This window comes from Zalophus californianus, chromosome 8 (assembly GCF_009762305.2).
Source record: "Zalophus californianus isolate mZalCal1 chromosome 8, mZalCal1.pri.v2, whole genome shotgun sequence".
In the NCBI taxonomy this organism is placed as follows: Eukaryota; Metazoa; Chordata; class Mammalia; order Carnivora; family Otariidae; genus Zalophus; species Zalophus californianus.
This window is the reverse complement of record NC_045602.1, coordinates 110,893,636-110,915,699: the sequence shown is the minus strand read 5'-3', so window position 1 is coordinate 110,915,699 and position 22,064 is coordinate 110,893,636. Positions and strand designations below refer to the sequence as shown.

At 54.8% G+C, this 22,064-nt stretch overlaps 1 protein-coding gene across 5 annotated transcripts in view; it reads left to right on the top strand.

Moving 5' to 3' along the window:
• EBF4 (EBF family member 4) overlaps positions 1 to 19,020 on the top strand; it is a 57,683-nt gene extending 38,663 nt beyond the window's left edge. For 2 of the 5 annotated variants that reach the window (XM_027622007.2, XM_027622006.2), the window contains 10 exons: positions 9,888 to 9,969; positions 10,780 to 11,115; positions 11,212 to 11,338; positions 12,895 to 12,983; positions 13,122 to 13,187; positions 13,289 to 13,466; positions 13,547 to 13,735; positions 16,384 to 16,581; positions 17,882 to 17,957; positions 18,209 to 19,020. In XM_027622007.2, the coding sequence (XP_027477808.1) occupies positions 9,888 to 9,969; positions 10,780 to 11,115; positions 11,212 to 11,338; positions 12,895 to 12,983; positions 13,122 to 13,187; positions 13,289 to 13,466; positions 13,547 to 13,735; positions 16,384 to 16,581; positions 17,882 to 17,952 (1,336 nt within the window). In that variant the 3' untranslated portion in view covers positions 17,953 to 17,957; positions 18,209 to 19,020. Of the gene's footprint in view, positions 1 to 9,887; positions 9,970 to 10,779; positions 11,116 to 11,211; positions 11,339 to 12,894; positions 12,984 to 13,121; positions 13,188 to 13,288; positions 13,467 to 13,546; positions 13,736 to 16,383; positions 16,582 to 17,881; positions 17,958 to 18,208 lie in introns of those variants that run through there. The other 3 variants (XM_027622009.2, XM_027622010.2, XM_035728877.1) reach the window with 3 other exon arrangements.
• Positions 19,021 to 22,064: the final 3,044 nt, after the last annotated feature.

Sequence of the window (22,064 nt, the reverse complement as noted above, 5' to 3'; positions counted from 1 at the left end):
AGGGGGCAACGCTCGGCCTTCTGTCCTCTCTGCCCTGGGTCGCTTGGCACGTTAAGGAAGGTGCCGGGCCTTACCGACCCCCAGCCTCTGCCTCTCACATGTTTCATAAATAGGAGGTGCCAAGGTTTGTGGCTTGGGAGCCTGGCTCACCCACCCAAAGCCAGAAGAACACACAGCTTCCTCTCTTCAGTCTCGGGAACCCTCCGTTCCCCTTCAGATCCCCAAATTACTTACAAGCACATCTCCCTCCTCTGTGGATTCCATCTGCCTGTCCATCCCCTCCGGCCGCCACCCTTCCCACCTTTTCTCCATCCCAGCTCCTCTTCTTGTTCTTCCCTTGGAGTCCAGCATCCTGCATTCACAGAGGACTCCCAAGGCTGGGGGGGGGCGGGGTGTCATGCAGGGGATGTGTGTGTGTGTGTGTGTGTGTGTGTCTGTCCACATGGGCACAAAATGGGCTTCATGCTCAGGTGACCCACTGTAACTGTGCTTCCACGTGGCCCTGCCGCTCCGCGTGGGGCACCCAGAGGCCTCCCATTAGCAGCCCCTCTACCCCTCCATCCCTCCCTCAGAGACGTGGAGTCACCACCACTCTTCATGGGCAGCTAGGGGCCCCATTGCAGTCTCTCTACCACCTCTCCCCCTCTCCTCAGGCCCCATGCCCAGCCCTGAGGTTTGGAGAGCCTAGTAAGTGCCCTATCAACATGTTAATCAAATTACTTAGGAGCTAAAATTGACGCTGTTCATTAATTATACAAGATTATGCTAATTGTGCATGCAAATGCATGCAGGGGAACAGAAGGTGTTCAGGCGCATGGTGGGCCATTAGCATAGAGGATGGGGTGCGGGTGCATTGGCATGCTAATGTATGCGCCCCGGCTATTTATAGTCCCCCAGCCCATCTGCACTGCAGCCACCTCTGCCCCAAGTAAGGATCATGGTGGGGAGCCCAGGTCCAGGCCTGGCAGGTGGCTGTGGCCCCGGGGACACTTGGCTTTGGCTGCTGCCCCAGGCCGAGATCAGGAAGTAGGGGGCACCACCCCCATCTGGGCCACCCCAACCGGGGCCTGGATCATCACCCCAACCCCCTCGCTCACCATCCCTAGGTGCCCACTTCCCTGGAGGCAGAATGCTTCCAAATGACACAGCCAATAAGGCGCCCTCTGCTGACTCCCCATCACCCAGATTCCAAATCCCAGACCCTGGTCCACAGCTCTCCTGTTCTGTCTTGTCAGATGCCACCGGGGAAGTGTGCCATGCATGCCCCCAGGCCCTTTGGCAGGACTATTTATTCCCTTTGCCTGAAGGGCCCCTCCTCTTACTCCTCTTTCAGGGAAAATGCCCCTGGTCTTTCAAGGCCCCAAAGACCTGTAGGAGCCCTCCTGTCTCTGCCAGACACAGTGGCTGGCGCACTTACGCAGGGCAGCTTACACAGCTGGGTCCACCACTCTATCGTACTGACTGGACTTTAGGTTCCTCTCTTTCCTGCTGGATTGTAATTTCCTTAAGACCTTATTCACCTCTAGATTGCACTGCCTGAAACACGTAAGGTGTCAAATACATCTTTTTCAATGGGTGTGTTGAATGAATGAGGGAATGAATGGTCCAGCCATCTGGATCCTCCTCTGCCCTTGAGCTGGGGGCAGGGAGTTGCAGACAGTGACAACAGGGCACAGACCCTGCCCCGGAAGATGTTCTGTTTCTTCGGAGGCTCATGAGCTCAAAGGCAAGGCCTTTGGAGTCAAAATTAGCTGAGGATTCTCCCGGCCCCAATTCCCCATCCCAGGCTGTAATGTGAGCTTTGGACTTAGAAATAAATATCTAGTTTTATTCTACACTTTGCCCCCATTCTGCTTTGTCTCCCAAGGTAGTCACAGGACACTTGTTTGGAACACCCTGCCCCAACCCATGTATCCATTCCCATCGCTTCCTCTTTCTTGATCTGTACTGTCCAATATGGTCGGTAGCCATGAGCCACATGTGACTATCTCAGTTTAAATTAAAATGAAACAATGGGGCGCCTGGCTGGCTCTCAGTGGAGCATGGGACTCTTGATCTTGGGGTTGTGAGTTCAAGTCCCACATCAGAGGTGTAGAGATTACTCAAAAGTAAAATCTTAAAAAAAAAAAAACAATAAAAGTAAATACATTAAGATGAAACAAAATTGAGGGCGCCTGGGTGGCTCAGTTAGTTAAGCGACTGCCTTTGGCTCAGGTCATGATCCCGGGGTCCTGGGATGGAGCCCCACATGGGGCTCCCTGCTCGGCGGGGAGTCTGCTGCTTCCTCTCCCTCCGCCTGCCACTCCCCCTGCTTGTGCGCTCGCTCACTCTGTCAAATAAATAAATAAAATCTTAAAAAAAAAAAAGATGAAACAAAATTGAAAACAGTTTCTCAGTCACGCTGACCACGTGCCAGGTGCTCAGTAGCTACATGTGGCTAGTGGATATCATTTTGGGAAAAGCTCTCTCGGACAGCGCTTGTAATCTAGACATTACTAACAGTTTTCTCTCTGGAAGGGGGAACAGGATTCCCACTCGAAGGGGGTCTCTCATGGGATGTGGGGAGGGCAAAGGTGGTGCAAAGCTGTGTGACCTGGTATCTTAGGATGAGATTCCTAGAAGCAGAGCTGGAGATGGGGTTGCTTGTGAAAGGGGTTTACTGGAGGAGAGCTCTGGGGAGAAAAAGAAGGGAACAGCATCCACAGGAGAAGCTTAGCAAGGAGACTGGGGTCTGGAGTCTGGCACCAGCCTGAGCCCTTGAGGAGTTCTGGAATGTGAAAAGCACAGGAAGTTGGTCCTCCGAGTGATTACAGTCTGTCTTTGGCTGAGGGCTGCTGGTGAGGAGCGTATGCTTCTGCCTGAGGGTAACTTGAGGGTAGTGGGGGGCAGCTGTGAGCCCTTTAATAGCCAATGCTCACAGCGGCCGGGGGTAGGGGAATCCAGCAGGCACCCACCACCCTCTGGTACCTGGACACTGCTTTCCACCCCTGAGAACCCAGAGTTTGCGAGTGGACTCACATCACTCACTTCCACATGTTCCTTTATCTATGGAGTCGCTTCTGAGGAAGGCGCAGGGCTGGGGAGCTCTCCTTATGCAGTGGTGTCACCCCTGAGAAGTTATATATACATCAGATGTTTGCACCAGAGTCACATTCAATCCAACATTTGCTTCCTTGGTAGGGATTATTCCATTGACAAGAAAGGTTCGTTTTAATTTCATCTAGAGTTGTTTTTACAGGGGGGAATAGAAAGCATTTATAGGAATGACGAGGAAGGCTAAGCTACGTTCAGGATGTGGTGAGACAGGTGTGCGAGCAAACTGCTCTTACCTTTCACTTAAATCATAGGTGACCGGGTCACGATGCATAACTACCACCCTTGAATTGCCCTATTAGCTGGATGACCACTGTCCACAGTGCTTCCTCTGGTCTTTTATTAAACTTTTTATAATGGAGAATGTTGAACATCTAGGCCAGAAGAGAATAATGAACCACCAGTACCCTTCACTGAATTTCAACAGTGATCAATTCTTGGCTCATCTTGTGCAACTAGTCTTTAATCCTGAACACCTTCTCGGACTGAGAGCAGCAGTCAAAACAGCCAAAGGCCTCCAATTAGGAGCAAGGGGACCTGCGTCTCCTTTGCAACCTTGCTGAATTTGTGACCTTGAAGATATCGCCACGAAATGGCTAAACATATCCCTGTGCAGCCTGCCTCTCGGAGCTCCTTTTGAAGGAGGCTTGCTTGCCAGCCTCATGGCTGGGGCAGGGTTGGACTCTGAGAGCCCAATTAGAGGGAATTTTCCATGATTCTTGTCAATATCGATGGTTCATAGAGTCGTATCCAGACTTTGGCGTTTACTGTGACTTTGTAGTTTCTTCTTGCTTACCCTTGGTTTCCTCATCTGTAAAGTGGGAATGATCACAGACCTACACCACCTCAGGGGTATGAGAGGATTAAACAAGGTAATGCCAACGATGAGCTCAGCAGAGTTCCAGGTGCTTGAGAGATTAGACCTGGATCACTTTTTACTTCCGTGTGTGTGTGTGTGTGTGTGTGTGTGTGTGTGTGTGTAGTTTTGTATTTTATTTGTAACTCATTCTTGTATTTTTGGTATTTTTCTTATAGTAATTCTTTTTTTTTTTTTTTAAAGATTTTATTTATTTATTTGAGAGAGAGAGAATGAGAGATAGAGAGCACGAGAGGGAAGAGGGTCAGAGGGAGAAGCAGACTCCCTGCCGAGCAGGGAGCCCGATGCGGGACTCGATCCCGGGACTCCAGGATCATGACCTGAGCCGAAGGCAGTCGCTTAACCAACTGAGCCACCCAGGCGCCCTTTTTTAGTAATTCTAATGGCCTAATGGCAGGTCCTGGGACTTCACCTCTCTCTTGCTCCTCTTCCTGTGAGGCCCAGATAAGGAGACGTGCCCTCTTAGAGCCTCATGGCCACAGTGGGGCTGGCTCTGGGCACAAGTCCTGCACTGACCCAGAGAGCATCCTAAAATGCTCACTGTCCTTGGGGATACTCAGGGCAGCCAGGGCTATGCACTTGGCCTGGTCTTGCTTCCCCTTCCACCACCCCCCCCACCCCCCCCACCCCCCCCACCCCCCCCCCCACCCCCCCGCTCAGACCAGCCAAGGAAAAGGACTTCCCCCAGGCTCACTTCCGGGCTCATGGTAGGGAGCTGCTCAGAAAATGCCCCTCCCCGAGGCTTATCCAGGCTTGGCTGGTGGGTGCTTCCCTGGTGACAAGCAAGGCTTCACAGCCTCTCGACCAAGTGCACATGCAGTCTCCTGCCTCAGGTACCTGTGGGATATCCCGGGCCCTAGAACTTGGTCCTCACTTACCCAGACCCTGCCAGGTTCTTTCTAGGGAAGGAGGAAGGGAGAAGAAATGGGGGTATGTAAAAAAACAAAAAAACAAAAAACACTGGAATACAATTGCCAAGTTAGGGGCCGCCTGGATGGCTCAGTTGGTTAAGTGGTTAAGCGTCTGCCTTCGGCTCAGGTCATGATCCCAGGGTCCTGGGATTGAGCCCCACGTCGGGGTCCCTGCTCCGCGGGAGGCCTGCTTCTCCCCCTCCCCCTGCTTGTGTCTCTCGCTGTGTCTCTCTCTGTCAAATAAATAAATAAAATCTTAAAAAAAAAAAGAAAATGAGATATGTTATTAGAAAAGCTAGTAAAAGTAAGTGAGGGTAGGGGCACCTGGGTGGCTCAGTCGTTAAGCGTCTGCCTTTGGCTCAGGTCATGATCTCCAGGTTCTGGGATCACGCCCCATGTCGGGTTTCCTGCTCACAGGGAACCTGCTTCTCCCTCTCCTCCCTGCCTGTGCTGTCTCTCACTATCTCTCTCTCTCTCTCAAATAAATGAAATCTTAAAAAACAAACAAACAATTGCCAAGTTAGCTACAAAGCTCGTTAATGTCCATAGAACGATATAATTACAAACTTTAGGGCAAATTTCTCTACCAAACAAATTATTTACTTCTCCCAATAAAAATCATTTACATCTTATCATTTGCCTGCAAATTAGCACCACCTTTATAGAGTCTAGGTCCCAATCAATAGCAAATACAAGTCAAAGTTACGTTCCCCTAGGAGAATTAGATAACACTTAAGTGGCTTTGTTAACATAACACTGGAGAGCAGCATTGTCCAATATAAATATAATGCAAGCCACAAATGTCATTTTAAAGATTTTATTTATTTATTTGAGAGAGAGAGAGAGAATGAGAGATAGAAAGCACGAGAGGGAAGAAGGAAGAGGGTCAGAGGGAGAAGCAGACTCCTCGCTGAGCAGGGAGCCCGATGCGGGACTCGATCCCGGGACTCCAGGATCATGACCTGAGCCAAAGGCAGTCGCTTAACCAACTGAGCCACCCAGGCACCCACAAATGTCATTTTAAATTTTCACTAGTAGCCACATTTTTTTTAAAGATTGTATTTATTTATTTATTTGACAGAGGGAGACACAGCGAGAGAGGGAACACAAGCAGGGGGAGTGGGAGAGGGAGAAGCAGGCTTCCTGCCGAGCAGGGAGCCTGATGCGCGGCTCGATCCCAGGACCCCGGGATCATGAGCTGAGCTGAAGGCAGACGCTTAACGACTGAGCCACCCAGGCACCCCTAGTAGCCACATTTTTAAAACAAGAAAAGGAACTGGTAGCATTAATTGTGACAATATATTTTATTTAATCCAGTATATCTAAAATATTATTTCAGTGTGTAACCAACACAACAGTGTTACTAGTCAGCTATTTGGCATTCTGTGGTATTTTTCCTAAGTCAGTCATTGAAATTCGGTGTGTATTTTATACTTACATCTCAATTCAAACCACATTGCAAAGGCTCAATGCCTCACAGGGCTAGTGGCTGCCGGATTGGATAGTGTAGCTCTAGATCAGTGCCTCTCAAATTTTAGGAGGCATCAGAATCACCTGGAAGCCTTATGAAAACACAGATGACTGGGCCGAACCTGAAGCATCTCAGTGGGTCAGGGTGCGGCCTGAAATTCTGCATTTCTAGCAAGTTCCCAGGTGGTGCTGGTGCTGCTGCTGAGCCAGGTGGCACACTTCGAAAACCACTGTTCCAGGATGACTTTGAAAGGACTCCTAGTCAGCATTTTGCCTTATTTTCAACTTGCGGGTAATTTTTCTTAATGCCCCTGAGGCTGGTGCGGGGTCGGGGGTACACTGCAGTAGCAACAGGTTCTCTGCAGACTGTTTGCTTTGGCTCAGCCGTGGCTGGCTGGGAGCAGCCTCACGGACCACCACTTGGCAGGGCGTGAGAATCAGAAGCTCCACGATCGCTGACGTTGACTGGGTGCAGCTCTGAGCTAGAAGTTCGGGGAAGGAGATAGGGAACTGACCTTTGACACCCCCAGGGAGGGCCCAGGCCTTGTGTGGCTGCTGCTTCCTCAACACCACTCTGCACCAGGCTTAAAAACAGAGATGTTCTGGGGCAGGTCCACCGAGTTGGAGGTGTAGGCCGGGCCCTGGGGCTCCCAGGGAGGGGCAGTCCCTGAAGTCTAGAATGGCCAGACACGGCTGGTCAGACAAGTAGTGGGAACCGGTGTAGACCCAGGACAAATACCACCCATGACTTATTTCTGGAAGTGAGTGATACTGGAAAGAGAAAGGGAAGACTTGCCGAGGAAAGGCTGAGGGGGCTCCCCGGGGGCAGAGGGGCCAGGCCGCTCAGGAAACAGCAGTGAGGCCATGGGAGGTTGGAAATAGAGGACGTCCCAGAAGCTGTCCCTGGAAGGCGCCTCAGTAGCCATCAGCAGCTACTCTCCCGGTTCTCCTGGTGGACGGAGATGGAGGTTAGAGATGCCACAAAGTGAGTCAGCACCTGGGCCAGAGCCCACATCTCGGGCCCTATCTCAGGAACCCTTCTTCTGGACCCTGTAGGCTTGGGAGTGGGGTTCGGTGCAGTGGGCATGTGTGTGGATATAAGGGAAGTGCGTGTCTCCTTGGGGACACTCCCATGCTTGCTTCATCAGGGATATCCAAGGGCTAGCCTTAATCCCAGCCAGGATAGAGACTGTTCCTATCCCGACATCTGCCCTCCTCCTTCTAGCGCCTTGTAAAGGACTGAGCCCATGAATGTGGAATTTACATGAAGTGGTCTGCACCATGTGTGATGAGGGTGTCTATGCTTTATGTCATGTAAATGTGGGGCACGCGTAAGGTGGTTACTGCGGACACAGGGGTGACACCATGAGATGTCTCATAGGAATATAGGAAATAGTACTATGGCAGATTATGTGAGATAAATGGAGTGTCTGCACTGAGCAGGCATGCTGTTTGGGAGCAATTAAGGTGACTGCACTTTGGGGTGACCTTATGGGTAAATAGCGCATCTACACTGGGGTGACTACTGTTTGGGGGCATATAAGCTGTTTGCACTGCAGTGTATCCAGTAGGGGTGAATGTGGAGGGTCTACATGGTGGGTGTGCACTGTTTGGGGTCATGTGAGACACCTGCATCCCAGAATGCTCCTCTGTAGGGCTGTACAGAAGGTCTACACTACATGAAAGTATTTTCAGGGGCGGGTGTTCACTGGGGATGGAAATGTGTGTGGATGTAATGTCCCTATAGAAAGGAAAATGAAGGGGGTTCCCAGAGGGTATTCACTGTGGGGGGGGTATGACAGGTGGTCATGTGTCAGCAGTGTGGACAAGAGGCCGCATCTCTAGGAAAATGACTGGTTCCCACTCCTAATGAGGGACTGCCCCTTGGGACACTTCAGTCCAGGGGTGGTGCCCACCCCTACCAACACTTGGGGACCTCCTCTCTGGGAACTCGCTTTTAGAACCTGTGACAAATCTTGCTCTGAATGTGAAGTTCATGCTTGCAGGCTTTGGAGGCAACTCTAGGGAGTTAAGTTGGATATTCAGATTTGGGGTTCAAAACCAGGGGGTGGTAGTAAAATGAGGATGCACACTGGCAGAGCTCATGGAATGGCCCAGGAGGCGGGCCACGTGCCAGGACCCCAAGCCCTGCAGACGTTAACCCTGCATGCCGTAGTTTTTGTAAAGGGCGTCTCCCCAGATGCTCTCAGGGTCCTGTGGGGGCTAGGGCAGATGTCGATAGTATTTTGAGTTCACTAAGAGCACAAATCCAGAGTATTATCCTTGGTTACCTCCCTAGTGGCTGGCAAGGCTAAGGCCCCACCATCCTAGCCAACTGCCTAGAAGGACTGGAAGACCAAGGTCTCATGTGTTTGTCTAAAAACCAGTCTCATCACTGCATATACTGTGCTTTTTTCCAATTACTGTATGAGAAAAAGAAGGTATTCAATGTGCATCTGTACGGCGTGTCTGACAGGTACACCCCGTGTGTGTGATGGGTATAGGCTCTGTCTGATGAGGTTGTTGGCTGTGTGTATAACGCATGTAGAATACATGCACGAGAGATCTCTTTGGGTCGGGTGTGCCGTGGCTGGGAGTCTGCTATGTGTGAGCGAGATCTGTGTGCAAAAGGGATTTGTTGTGGGGGGGGATCTGCTGCAAAGGAGGAAGGGCGATCTGCTTGCAATTTGTGATGACTCTATGGCATTTGCAATGACTGTATTTTGGGTAATCATATACAACATAAAGGATATGTTAATAGATACACTGTTTCCGTGCATATACGGTATAGGATGGGCAGATGCTGCACGTGATGGGTATAGACTTTGTGTGGCAGTAGTATACCATACATATGTGATGACTACAGGCTGTATGTGGAATATGACTGTATATGCTCTGTGAAGGGAGTACCCTGAGTGTAGTGGGTATACACTGTGTGATGGCTGTATTTTGTGAGTGATAGTATATAAGGCATACACGGTATATATGATGGATGTATTATTATGAGTATGCATGGTGTGGGGGATAGTATACGCAGGAGGGGAATATGCTGTGTGATGCGGATGCACTGCATGTGTGATGCACATAGAGTATGACGTATATACGTGGTGTGGGATAAGTTTACGGGTAAGTGTGAGTACATACTGCAAATGGCATATACATTTTGTGGTGGGTATAACTCATGAGTAATTGGTATATATCGTGTATATATAACGGACATAGTATTTATGGGGACTATCCTTTGGGTGGGTGTGATGGGTATATGCTTTGTGGAATAAATAAGCACTGTGTGATCCTACGCTGGGGGCGGGGGTGGATATTCTGTGTTGTGAATTAGTTGGGAAGGGTCTACTTGGTGTATATCAGGCATTTTGTATATACGCAGCTGGTGGTGGGAATAGGGGTTATGTGCCTTGTGTAAGCAGGTGGAGGGGAGTAACCCCGCTGGGAAGCGGCATGGAAGGGACCAGTTGGATCTTCATCCATTTCCAGACCCTTTACCCCAGCCCTTGAGCCCACCTACCACACCCTTTCAGGTTCTTCCTCAAGTTCTTCCTCAAGTGCAACCAGAACTGCCTAAAGAATGCAGGGAATCCCCGGGACATGCGCCGCTTCCAGGTGGGTCTGGGAGAGGGGTCCCCTTGCAAACCCACCCCTTCCTGATGGGCTGCGTGGGGAAGGCTGTGGTCCTGCCACCTTGGGGAAAGCCCCAAGGCAGATCTCTGCCCAGCCCTGTGCTTTAGGGCCCGGTGCCTGCTGGGGGTGGGGCAGCTCCATCTCAACTTATGCTGGCTGCCAAGGGAGGCTTCATTAGAGTCCCACTTAAGGAGATGCTAATTGTGACATTTTTACATGATTAACGACCCAGCTAATTTGCATAGCCTGAAGCAGAGAGCAGCTGCCCTTAGTACATCCCCAACCTGCACACCCCTCTCAGTGAAGGGTGGGAGGGAGAGAAGGAGGTAGCCCCAGTTTCCTCCCAAGGGTGGGGGCTCCTGCTCATGGTTTCTCAGGCTGATGCTGCCTCCCCACTTAGTCAAAACTCTCACTCCCACTTGCCTAAAACACATTCCTACCTTGGAGCCCCGGGGATTCAGCCCGGGGTGCAAGTGTGCCCCAAAACAGTAGCCATTCTGCCCAAGGAGCCAGAGGTTTTTTCAGGGCTCTTGATTTTTCTAGCTCCTGGGGGTCACTTCCCCTGGGCAGCCAGAGGTAGCGCATCTGGGCTGTCACCTGACCTAGCTGCCCGCCCCACTCTTCCACCAGCTCAGCCCCGGGTGGGGGTGGGGTGGGGGAAGCTCTTTCCCGTGCCCGTGACTCTGAGCTCCAGCCTCCAGCCACCCTGGCCAAGTTGCAAATTGCCCGCCACAGTCCCCTGCAGGGAGCCCCTGAGGGCTTCAGCCAGGCAGGCCTCTGCTCTCCTTGCAGGTGGTGGTGTCCACCACGGTGAGCGTGGACGGACACGTGCTGGCCGTGTCCGACAACATGTTTGTGCACAACAACTCCAAGCATGGTCGCAGGGCGCGCCGCCTGGACCCCTCTGAAGGTCAGGACCCCGGGCCCGGGCCCAGCCAGCCCCCAGTCCCACCTTGGGGCGGGCCCCTGACCTGTCTCCTCTCCTGCCTCCCAGCGGCCACCCCCTGTATCAAGGCCATCAGCCCTGGGGAGGGCTGGACCACAGGAGGCGCCACCGTCATTGTCATCGGCGACAATTTCTTCGACGGGTTGCAGGTCGTGTTCGGGAACGTGCTCGTGTGGAGCGAGGTGGGCCACCCCCCGCCAGTCTCCCTCGGGGCCTCGCGGCTGGGCCCTCCCCTCGCCCCGGGCTGGAACCCGCAGGCCTCCCCTCTCCCCTCGCAGCTCATCACGCCCCACGCCATACGGGTTCAGACGCCCCCGCGGCACATTCCCGGGGTGGTGGAGGTGACCCTGTCCTACAAGTCCAAGCAATTTTGCAAGGGAGCCCCGGGCCGTTTTGTCTACACAGGTAAGGAGTCAGGCGGGGGAAAGGGGGTGGGGGCAGAGAGGACTAGGGTTGCTGGAGGGAGCCCCCCCTTGCACCAGAGCCGGGGTCTCTGAGTTAGCCAAAATCTAAGCTGCGGCCACTCCCGCTAAGCGGCTGCTCTGCCTCCTCCCCACCGGAACCCCTTGACCCCTCCTCACACGGGACCTTCTTTCACTGAGCTTCTTAGTTTCCCTCTTTGGCCTGACTCCTCAGTCCCCTCCCAGGCTTGGAGTCTCTGCCCTGCAGGGACTTTCTCCCTGCCTAGGCCCTCCTCTCCTGGGCACTGCCCCCCGCCCCCACACACTCCCCAGCGTCTAGAATTTCTCCAGCAGGCACCTCTATTTCAAAGGTTCCCCCAAATAGACTTGATGCTCCCCAATCTACCCTCGGTCTCTTGGTTCCCCAAGCCACCCCAGTCTTCCCTCTGTGTGGGCATAAACACACACACACACACACACACACACACACACACACAGTCCTTGCAGGAAGCCAGGGCAAGAAGTGAACACAAGACAGGAATGTAGAATCCCCCATCCCGGCTCTAATTTGACCACTGGCCAGGACCTTCTCCACCTTCCTCCTCCTCCCTGCCCCAGCCACCCACTTCTCCCGTTCTCCTCTCCGAAGATAATCTCCTAGCCCTTCTCTGCACTGTTCTGGACACTTGGTAGTGATCCTAACTTATTGCTAGGGAGTCATAGTCTAAGGGGAAAAGGGGTGGGGGTGGCCGTAGCTGGGAACAAAGTGTGAGGTGGGTGAAGTTACAGGTGGAGGGGAGGCAGTGTGGGCTTAACTGGACTAAGCTAAGACTGCTTGGATGATTAGGGAGGTAGAGCTGGGGAAGGAAAGGCAGTGCTGGAGAAGGAATGGCAAATGCAAAGACCTGGGAATGAGTGCTTTATATGTCGGGGAAAACGGAAGGAAATTCACTAAACCTGGAGTTGGACATGAAGAAAGTGGGTAGGGCTTTGAGGCTTGGTGAGTTGGTCCAGGCCAGGCTGGAGGAGGAGGTCATGGGGTGCCTAGTCAGGAGTCTGCCGCCTAGCCTGCAGAGCCCTGAATGTGGGCCAGTCCCTTCCCCGGGGCGCACGCAAACTTCTAACGATCAGATGCTGCTGAGAGTCCACCTGAGCTCTGATAAATGGAGACTGTTGGAGTTTTAACTTTTGTAATTGATATGTTACTTCTGGTAATGCAGACAGAAAACTCTCCCTCCAGTCCTGCCCCTAGGAATATAGAAGCTAATAAGTCTATACCGTTGCCTTTTTTCGAATCACAGATGGGATGGTATAGTGCTTGTGTGTTAATGCCAAGCACCTGGCACAGGGCCCGGCTCAGTAAATATTTCTTGAATGAAGGAGCAAAGAAAGGAACTGAGGACACTCCGCGAACCGAACCTCGCTGACCCGTGTGCCCGGAGTTTTGGGCTGGGCTGGGTGGAGGGGGTCTGCAGCGAGGCTCCCCGACTGGTTGCTGGCGGGCTTGGCCCTGCGGGGGGCGCTGGGAGGGGGTCCTCCAAACGCCGCCCTTCTCCCCAGCCCTGAATGAGCCCACCATCGACTACGGATTCCAGAGGCTACAGAAAGCCATCCCCAGACACCCTGGAGATCCCGAGAGGCTGCCCAAGGTACCCAGAGGGGCGCAGGGACCGGGGATGAGGGTGACCCGTGGCCCGGGGGCGGGGGGGGCGGGGGGAGACGCCCGACCCCTCGGCCGCCCCCAGGGGCTGGCCCTCCGTCCCGCTGTGTCCTCCCCCAACCCCCAGGAAGTGCTGTTGAAGCGGGCGGCCGACTTGGCGGAGGCCCTGTACGGAGTGCCCAGCAGTAACCAGGTATGGCGCCTCCGCCCGCCTCCTCGCGCCGCCAGGCCCGGGGCTGTCCCCCTCCCGGCGCCTGCGGCTGCCCCGGCCGTGCCCCGCTCTTGTCTTCGCAGGAGCTCCTCCTGAAGCGCGCGGCGGACGTGGCCGAGGCTCTGTACAGCGCCCCCCGCGCGCCCGCGCCGCTCGGACCCCTGGCCCCGAGCCACCCGCACCCCGCCGTCGTGGGCATCAACGCTTTCAGCAGCCCGCTGGCCATCGCGGTCGGGGACGCCACGCCGGGCCCGGAGCCGGGTGCGTCCCGCCGCCCCCCGCGCGCAGCGCCCCCCGCCGGCGCCCGCCCGCGCTGCGCGCCTGACCGCCCTCTCTCGCAGGCTACGCGCGCAGCTGCGGCAGCGCGTCCCCGCGCGGGTTCGCGCCCAGCCCCGGCTCGCAGCAGAGCAGCTACGGCAGCGGCCTCGGCGCCGGCCTCGGCGGCTACGGGGCGCCGGGCGTGGCCGGCCTCGGCGTGCCCGGGTCCCCTAGCTTCCTCAATGGCTCCACGGCCACCTCGCCCTTCGCCAGTGAGTGTCCCCGGCCCGGGGAGCTGCATGGGGCTCAGCCCTGCCCCCTCCCAGCCCAGGGTGGGTGGGGGGCTTCCGGCGACTGTCTCACCACGGTCGACCCTGGCCTGGCCCTCCGGAGCCCGGCCAGCCCTCTCCGCGTGTGACCTGTCTCTGCCGTTGGACGCTCGCCCCTCGACCCCACCCCTCGGCGGCGCCCCGGGCCCTGGGGCCGGAGCAGTTCTCGCGCCTTTAGTCTCTTTGCGGATTTCAGCTGCACGCCTCGTTTCTAGCCCTCCCCTCCTCCTACGGGGGGACAACCGGCTGAAACCTGGCGGACCGCCACTTTTCTATCTTACGCCAGGACTTTGGGAGGAGGCTAGCGCCCCCTGCCGGAGGCCCTAGGGAACTAATGGCTCAGTCCAAATGGGCTTCTACGGGTCTGAAAAAACGGGTCGGAGGAGAGATGGGGCTCCCTGCAATCAGCTCGGGAAGAGCAGGCGAAGTCTGCGTGGTCAGACAGCTGGATTCAGGGTGTGAAAGTCCAAATCAGGAGCAGGCTGACATTCAGCAAGTCACTTTATTTCTTTCAACCTCAGTTTCCTCTCTGTAAAATGGGATCAGTATCACCCTGCCTGGGGTTGTTCCCTGATCTGAAGCAGCCACTGTGCATGAAGTGCCCAGACTTAGAAATGAGTGTGTGATTTCACATCCTAGGGACTGCTCTTTCTGGCTGTGGGTTTGAGCCTGACTCTCCTGGTGGCCTGGGCTCAGCATCTGGGACCCAAAGCCCCATATGCCCATGTTTACATAAGCCATGAACCTCTGCTGTCAGTACCTACACCCCTGTGTCTCCTGGCCCTCTGCTCAGGGCAGGCTCCACTTCTCCCACTTCCTTCAGATCTGGGACAGCATTCTTAAAGACTCTCTGGGTGCCCCCTTGAATTTTAAACTGGTAGGGTCTGGACTACCAGCCCCTCTCCTCCACCACACACACACACACAGTGCAGTCAGAAGTGGGGAACATACTGCCCCAGGGGGCAGAAGCCACCCCATCTGGGATCTCCCCATTCAGCCAGAGGATCAAGAATTCTAGAGCAGCTTGAGCCCTGCTTCCAGCATCAGCTGGGAACACCCTGGACTTGCCTAAGGGTCAGTCCCATCTCATGAACAGGTCTTACCCAGGTCCCCACCCCATTCCCTGTGTCATTCTCATTGAGTTTGGCAGGACATGCCTGGAATGACATCCAGAACTGCCCCAGCCAGAGGGTCTGGGACTGTCTGCTTGGGCCTCCCCCTTGGTCTTCTGCTTTGGCCACCAGCAACTCCCAGTTTGACCCACAAATCCCAGTACTACCCAAGCTACAATATGTGGCTGTGAGCTCCCAGCCTTGGGAGATACAGTACATTTTCTGGCATTCGTCTCAAGCCCTCCACAGAGCTCCATGGACCTCATCAACTAGCTGTGAGCACTGTCTTAAGGAGATGGTGCTCCATGAGGCTGAGGACATTTGGAACAGGGGTAGCTGTTGAAGGCATCACTTTATCAAAGGGGGAGGGGGTGCTCTGATGCCAAAGGCAGCCTTCTCAAGCTATTGGTTTCTTTCAGGAAGCCACCCCATGACTTTCACCCCCCCACCCCATGCAGGCTGCTTGGATGACACTCAAATCACAACCTTATTGATATTCAGAAGAGAGAGGCAGGGAGTCCGGGTTAGATGAAAATGTAGAAAGGAGGATCCAGAGGTGCCCAAAGCCCCCAGGATAGGAGGCTTCAGGAAGGAGGGGCAGCCAGAGCCTGTGTGCTAGAGGCTCCCTGGCCATTCCCAGGAAAGCAATGCACAGCCCTGGATGGCCCGGAGGTCTCGAACAGGAAGACGCAAGGATGTGGATCTCTGTGTTTTTGTTTAAAATTGACTGGCTGGAGGAGGGAGATATAGGAGGCCTCCAGGCCCCGACTAGGGGTGACAAGGACCTGTATTAAGCTGGCAGAGAACAAAGTGCCCAGTGGGGGCAGATGGTAAGGGAGTGGGGTTGGTAAGGGAAACATATGTGTGGAGGAAGTTAGGGTACTTGTGTGAGTTGAGATCCTGGGCAGAGAGGCCTTATAACAGGAACCTGTGTGTACCCCTCCAAACATCCCTGACCTCTTGCTCCAGCTCTGCTATGAACCCTGATCTTTGACTCTTAACCTTGGTACCCCAAGGCCCACAAATGTTCCTTAGCATCTCGGAATCCCAGTGGCTTTCAGCAGGAATCCTGATCTATTCCTATTCTATTCCATCTCTTCCACATCTTTCATCTTTGGGGACACCTCCCAGTATTTGGTTTTGTTCAGTGTTCTGGTTTTGCTTTGATTTTGACCTAGTCTGGCCCTGTCATTTCCAGCCCCAGGGAAGGGTCTTTAGAACCTCCCTGAAAGACAAATGCTGGCCCAGGACCCCAGGGACTCCTAGCCTGCCTCCAGCCCCTGCCTGGTATTGGTCTCCCCAGGACCATCACAGCAGCCCCCTAGTGAGGTCTGGGCCTGGTGCCTGGGTCAGCAGCCCACCTGGGGCCCACCGCCCGTGCCAGGGCCCCAACCGAGCTGCTCACTCTGGTGCTGTCTCCCTGTTGTGTCTCCCACCACCTTCCCTGCTACGCCTGCCCCTCCCCGCCCCGCCCCGGAGTCATGCCCTCTAGCCCCCCACTGGCCGCTGCCTCCTCCATGTCCCTCCCGGCCGCTGCCCCCACCACCAGCATCTTCTCCTTCTCGCCTGTCAACATGATCTCCGCTGTCAAACAGAGGAGCGCCTTCGCCCCCGTGCTGCGCCCACCCAGCTCCCCACCCCAGGCCTGCCCGAGAGCCCACGGAGAGGGACTTGCAGGTGGGTGACCCGTGCTGCCCCGCTATGGCCTGGTGGAGCAGCTAGGCTTCCGGCACTCACCCCGTCCACATCTCACCAGAGCCTCGTGCTGGTTGGCCAGGTATCCCTGGAGGGTGTAGAGCAGGGAGCTCTGCCAGGGTCCCAGGAGGTCCATCTGGATCCCACATCCCTGGGCCCCATCGCTTGTGGTCGTCACCACTCTGAGTACTGTCAGTTGGCCACTTGACCACGGAGAAGACTCGAATCCCAGTTGGAGAAGGTCTAGAAACCCCTCCAAGGCCCCATCCCCACCTGGTTGAGCCCAGAGCAAAGACCCCACACTCAGAGCTGGAGAAACCCCACACAGGCTGCAGGCCTTTGACCTGGGCCTCCCAGCATCCACTGGAGGGTAGCACGCACCGCTGTGAGGGACTGGGTCACTCAGCGGATGGAAGGGGACTGACTTTAGATGAGGTTTAGCCCAGCACCCCGCACCCCCTCCCCCATTTTTATGGATGTGGAATTGAGACGATGTCACCCTTACCACATGCCATTAGTGAAATGGTTGTTATTTGTCAGTTATCAATCTCCTTCAAGTCAACATTCAACTTAACAAAGCCTGGGCCCAAGCCAGTAGTATAGAGTGAGTCAGGGATCACATCCCCCCGAATAAGATGACTCAGGGTGGGCTCATTAGATAATGCTCTAGGATGATTTCAAAGGGCACACGGGCTTTTTTTTTCTTTCCTTTTTTGCCTTGTTTCCAAGTTTTGTATAATTTTTCTTAACCCGAGTGTGTCTGGAGTTTAAAATGTGAGTTTTGAGGAGCAGAGCGCCACCGATTTCTCCCACCAGCAGAGAGAAAACGTGGGGGCGGGGGTTTCAGCGGGGGAGAGGATGCTGGAAGTGATGAATTTCGTGCACGTCTGGGAGGGAGACAGGCCACTGCCACGGGAGGGGTCCATACTCCAAGAGGCTGACCTCCTTTCTGAGCTGGCACTCTGTTTCCTCACCCTGGCACAGGCCCTGCGGTGGAAGCAGGGCTGGGAAGAGGAGCCCAGAGTCATCTTTTTCTATTAAGGCAGTGAGACATGAAGGACCTGGGGTCGCACCTCCTAAGAGGCCTGAGGGGTGCGCCTCACCTGTCGGCGGTGCCCGCCAGGCCAGGACAAGGAGCGGCCGAGCACCTGCCAGGCTCTCCGTAGCTCTGCCCTCAGGAAGGGCCATATGCCCAGCGTGCTGTCCCCAGCCCAGAGGCACACAGGCAGATAAGGTCCCCAGGCCACACGTAGCTTACGGTTTGTCTCTTTGCCTACCACAGACCAGCCTTTTGAGGATTCCGACAAGTTCCACTCTTCAGCCCGGGGGCTTCAGGGCCTGGCGTACTCCTAATCACGGTAGGTCTCTGGCTGGGCCTTGCTTCCTCCCCTGGCCCTGCATAGACCCTACAAAACACTTTAGCAAGGATGGGGCCCTGGGGTCCGAGTCTCCCTCTCCAGGGCCTATCTAGACAGCTGTCAGGGCCACACAGCCAGCCCCCTCCTGCCCCCGACCCACGATGGCCTAAGCTGAAAAGGTGGAGAGAAGGGGTTTCCTGTCCGCTTACAGCCAGCCTTTTTCCAGGACCTTCTCTCCCTCTCCCCACCAGGTCTGCAGGTGTTGCCCCCACTGAGCCCGGACTGGAGGTCCCTCTGGGATACACACTCATGTCCTGGACGGCAGCACAGAGAGATCCAGACCCAGGGCTTCGGGCAGACATCCACCCCAAGGCCTGAATAGGCCTCCTGTGCTTGAGGCCTCCAGCCCCACAGGCTTCTCTCACCTCCCTTTCTCGGGGCTGGTCGGAAGCCCTAGCACTGTGCTGATGCTCTTGGCAGGAGAGCCTCCCGGGGAGGTACCGGGATGCTGGGCTTTCCTCACTGGGTCAGTTCCTCTGGAAGAGCTGGACCTTGTGCAGACCGGACCCTGAGGCGACAGGAGCAGGGGGTGGGGACCGTGGGAAAGCGGACAGCTCAGGGAGAGGTGGCCTGGGGAGGTCCTGTTGGTGTCGGACCCATCTCAGCTGGCCCAGCATCCCGACTTCTCTCCAGGGCAAGGCGTGGTGCCCGGCAGCCTCAGGAGGCCTGCCCAGGCTCCCATGGAGCTTCCAACGGCTGCTCGACCCCCGTGGCTGCCCCCTTTGAGGCCTGCACACTCATGCTTGCCGCATTCTGAATCCCACCGGGGGCTTTTGGCACGGAGGGTGCAGAAGAGGGAGTGCCAAGCCCCCTGAATTGTGGGTCTTCCTCCCGATGGCTATCTCATGGACTCTGGCCCCGCACACACATGACTCCAGCTGGCCCCATGGTACCATGCAATGGGCCTAGCTGCCCCTGGCCTCGTATTCCAATCAGCTGAGGTTGGAGAAAACAGAACAATAAACACAGCTTCAAGTGGCCGGCTGGCCTCTCTTGCCTGCTTCCTTGGCGTGGGTCTGCTTTTCTCAGCGCTTCTGCGGCTCTCCTGGGAACCCTCCCAGCCATGCCCCTGTGCAGCCTTCTTGCACCTCGGGCTTTTTCAACAGCCCCAGAGGTGAGCAAGTATTACCTGCCCCATGTCTGCTCTCAGGTACTGCTGGGGGTGGTGGGCAGGCTAGTAGGCCTGAGGACCTAGGACGTGGGCTCCACCCCAGGAGCTTAGACTGGGAGCACAACCTGGCCACTGAGGACTCAGTCCCCCGGCTGTCTGGTCAGGACCAAGGCAGGGGTTGTCAGAGGACTGCCCGGGAATGAGAAGAGCGCAAGCAAAACGCCGTTCAGTTGCCCAGAGGCTCGGAAGTGAGATCCGTTCTGAACGGAGGTTACGGGGCCTCACCTGGCCAAGGCAGGGCAGGGTAGGGCAGCTTTTGGTCCTGAGGTTGCCTATTTGAGCAAATCCCAACCACCCCCTTCCCCAGGTCTCGGCACCTTTGGCTCTCCTGTCTCAGAGTTTGGGAGGAGGGGTAGTAAAGAGGCAAGATTTTCAGGCTCATTTACCACCCTCCCCCCTTCTGGAATGAATCCCTGCCATCCCCTGAGATGTGTCCCCTAGATCCCAAAGGTCTGGCTAGCTGACTCTGGAAGCCACTTTTTTGACCCACTGTCCGGGGAGCCCAGCATCCAGCTCCAGGCCTCAGGCCTTACTCTCTTCCTGGTGGTCCTCCTTGGCTCTGGCCTCTGGAAACTCTGCAACCCATGGCCCCATGCCCTGCAGTCCTCTGGGCAAAATACACTTGCCAAAGCAGATGGGCCCTTCATGTCCTTCAGAGGCCTTCACTTCCTTCTCTTGTGTTCTTGGCCAATGCCAGGGATTCAGCTCACTTGGGGCCCAATGGGATAGCCTTCTGTTCATCTCTGTGCTCCCCTGGCCTCCCGCTCAGCTCTTGCTTCCAGTCCATGTTGCAGAGCCCCAAAGCCTGCCAGCCCGCACCCTGCTCCAGACAGGCTCCGAGCAAGTCCCACGGCCCAGTCGTCCCCCCCCCCCCCGCCCCAAGGCTGAACACCTGCAGAACCGTAATCTGCACTGGATGCAGGTGGTAGCTGGGTAGTGGTCACACTCTGGTTCCTGGGGTGGGTCAGGTGCGTGGTTGCTATAAATGAGACGTGAGATCTGGCCTCAAATATTTCAAAACTGTGCTCAGGCCACCATCCAAGTCAACACTGCCCACCCCCTCATCCACAGAAGGCAGGACTAAATCAGTGACTAAATGTTTGCTTTGAACCGAATTGTGTCCTCCCAAAACTCATACACTGAAGCCCTAACCCTTCCCTCCATGTGGTGGTGTTTGTATATAGGGCCTTTAAGGAGGTGATTAAGGTTAAGTAGGGTTAGAAGAGTGGGGCCGTAACCTGATGGAAGTTGTGTCCTTGTATGAAGAGGAAGAGACTCCAGAGTTCTCTCTTCACTATGTGAGGATACAGCGAGGTGTCCCTCTACAAGCCAGAGAGAGAGTCCTGACCAGGAACTGAATCAGCTGACACCTTGATCTGGGACTTCCAACTTCCAGAACTATGAGAAAATATATTTCTGTTGTTCAAGCCACTCCGTTTCTAGTATTTTGTTATGGTGACCCAGGCTGACTAATACAGTGTTCTTTCCTACGTGTCTTGGTTTGGGTTCCCCTAGAAGGAGAACCTGAGGCAAGTTCCCTGCGGGAGAGCTCTGGGAGACCGTATAGAACACACCTCAGAGCTCTCCCACCCGAGGGGTGGAGAATCTGGGATATTGATCTTCCAGCCCTCATCTGCAATTGCCTGAGAACTGCTCCCGGGAGATTAGCCTTCTGGCACATCTGGCCTGCCCTCCCACCTGCAGAAGAGAAGCCACCAGTTAGGGTTTTGTTATAGAATGTTGCAAGTAAGTACCGGAACCGAACTGTTAAGTCCAAAGGGATATGGGCAAGGCACCAAGAGCCTCTCCTGCTAGCCCTTTGGAGAGAGAGCATCTCCAGAAAGCCCTCTGCCTTCCTCCCACATATGTTTTCCAGCAGAAGCAGGCTGCTGTGTCTGCACCCTACCCTGGGGACCTGGCAGCCTTGGGGGCTGCATTTAGCTCAGACAGGACCCACTGTGGACAGGCTCCACTGACTCAAGCGAAGGTAGGCAGCAGCTTTGACAAGCCCTCCGGCTGACTATTCTGCAAAATGCCCTTCTCCCCGACCCCCACCCATGTGGGTGGGGTCCTTCTTTTTCCCAAAAGAAAAATCTCCCAGAAAAATGGGAAGTGCCATGCATCGGGGGGGGAAAGATGGTCTTTTCAATAAATGACATTGAGTCCACTGGATATTTATATAAAAAATTAAACTGACCTCTGCCTCACACCATACACAAAAATTAATTCTAGGTGGACTGTGGATCCAAATGTGAAAGCTAAAACAATAAGCTTCATGCCTTTGAAGACAGACTAGAAGCCCTTTGCCAGAGTAACCTCCAAGGTCTGTCTTCCCACTGCATGATCAATTTTAGAATGAGGCAGACAGGGGCGCCTGGGTGGCTCAGTCGGTTAAGCGTCTGCCTTCGGCTCAGGTCATGATCCCAGGGTCCTGGGATCGAACCCCATATCAGGCTCCCTGCTCGGTGGAAAGCCTGCTTCTCCCTCTCCCACTCCCCCTGCTTGTGTTCCTGCTCTCTCTCTCTCTCTCTCACTGTCAAATAAATAAAATCTTTTAAAAAAATAAAAGAATGAGGCAAACATTCAACATGTTTGAGGTGGTTCGAATGGACCCCCAAATATCTTTTCTCTTTCCTAGGATGACTTCTCTGAATAGGAAAAAGTTCATACATCACGGGATCTTTCTCCCCTAGAAAAGGCAGGGTCTTCACAGTGATTCTCTGAAGCTCCTAGCTCTTTTTTTTTTTTTTTAAGATTTATTTATTTTGAGAGAGAGAGAGAGAGAGAGAGAGAGCGCGCACATGAGAGGGGGGAGGGCCAGAGAGAGAAGCAGGCTCCTCACTGAGCAGGGAGCCCGATGCGGGACTCCAGGATCA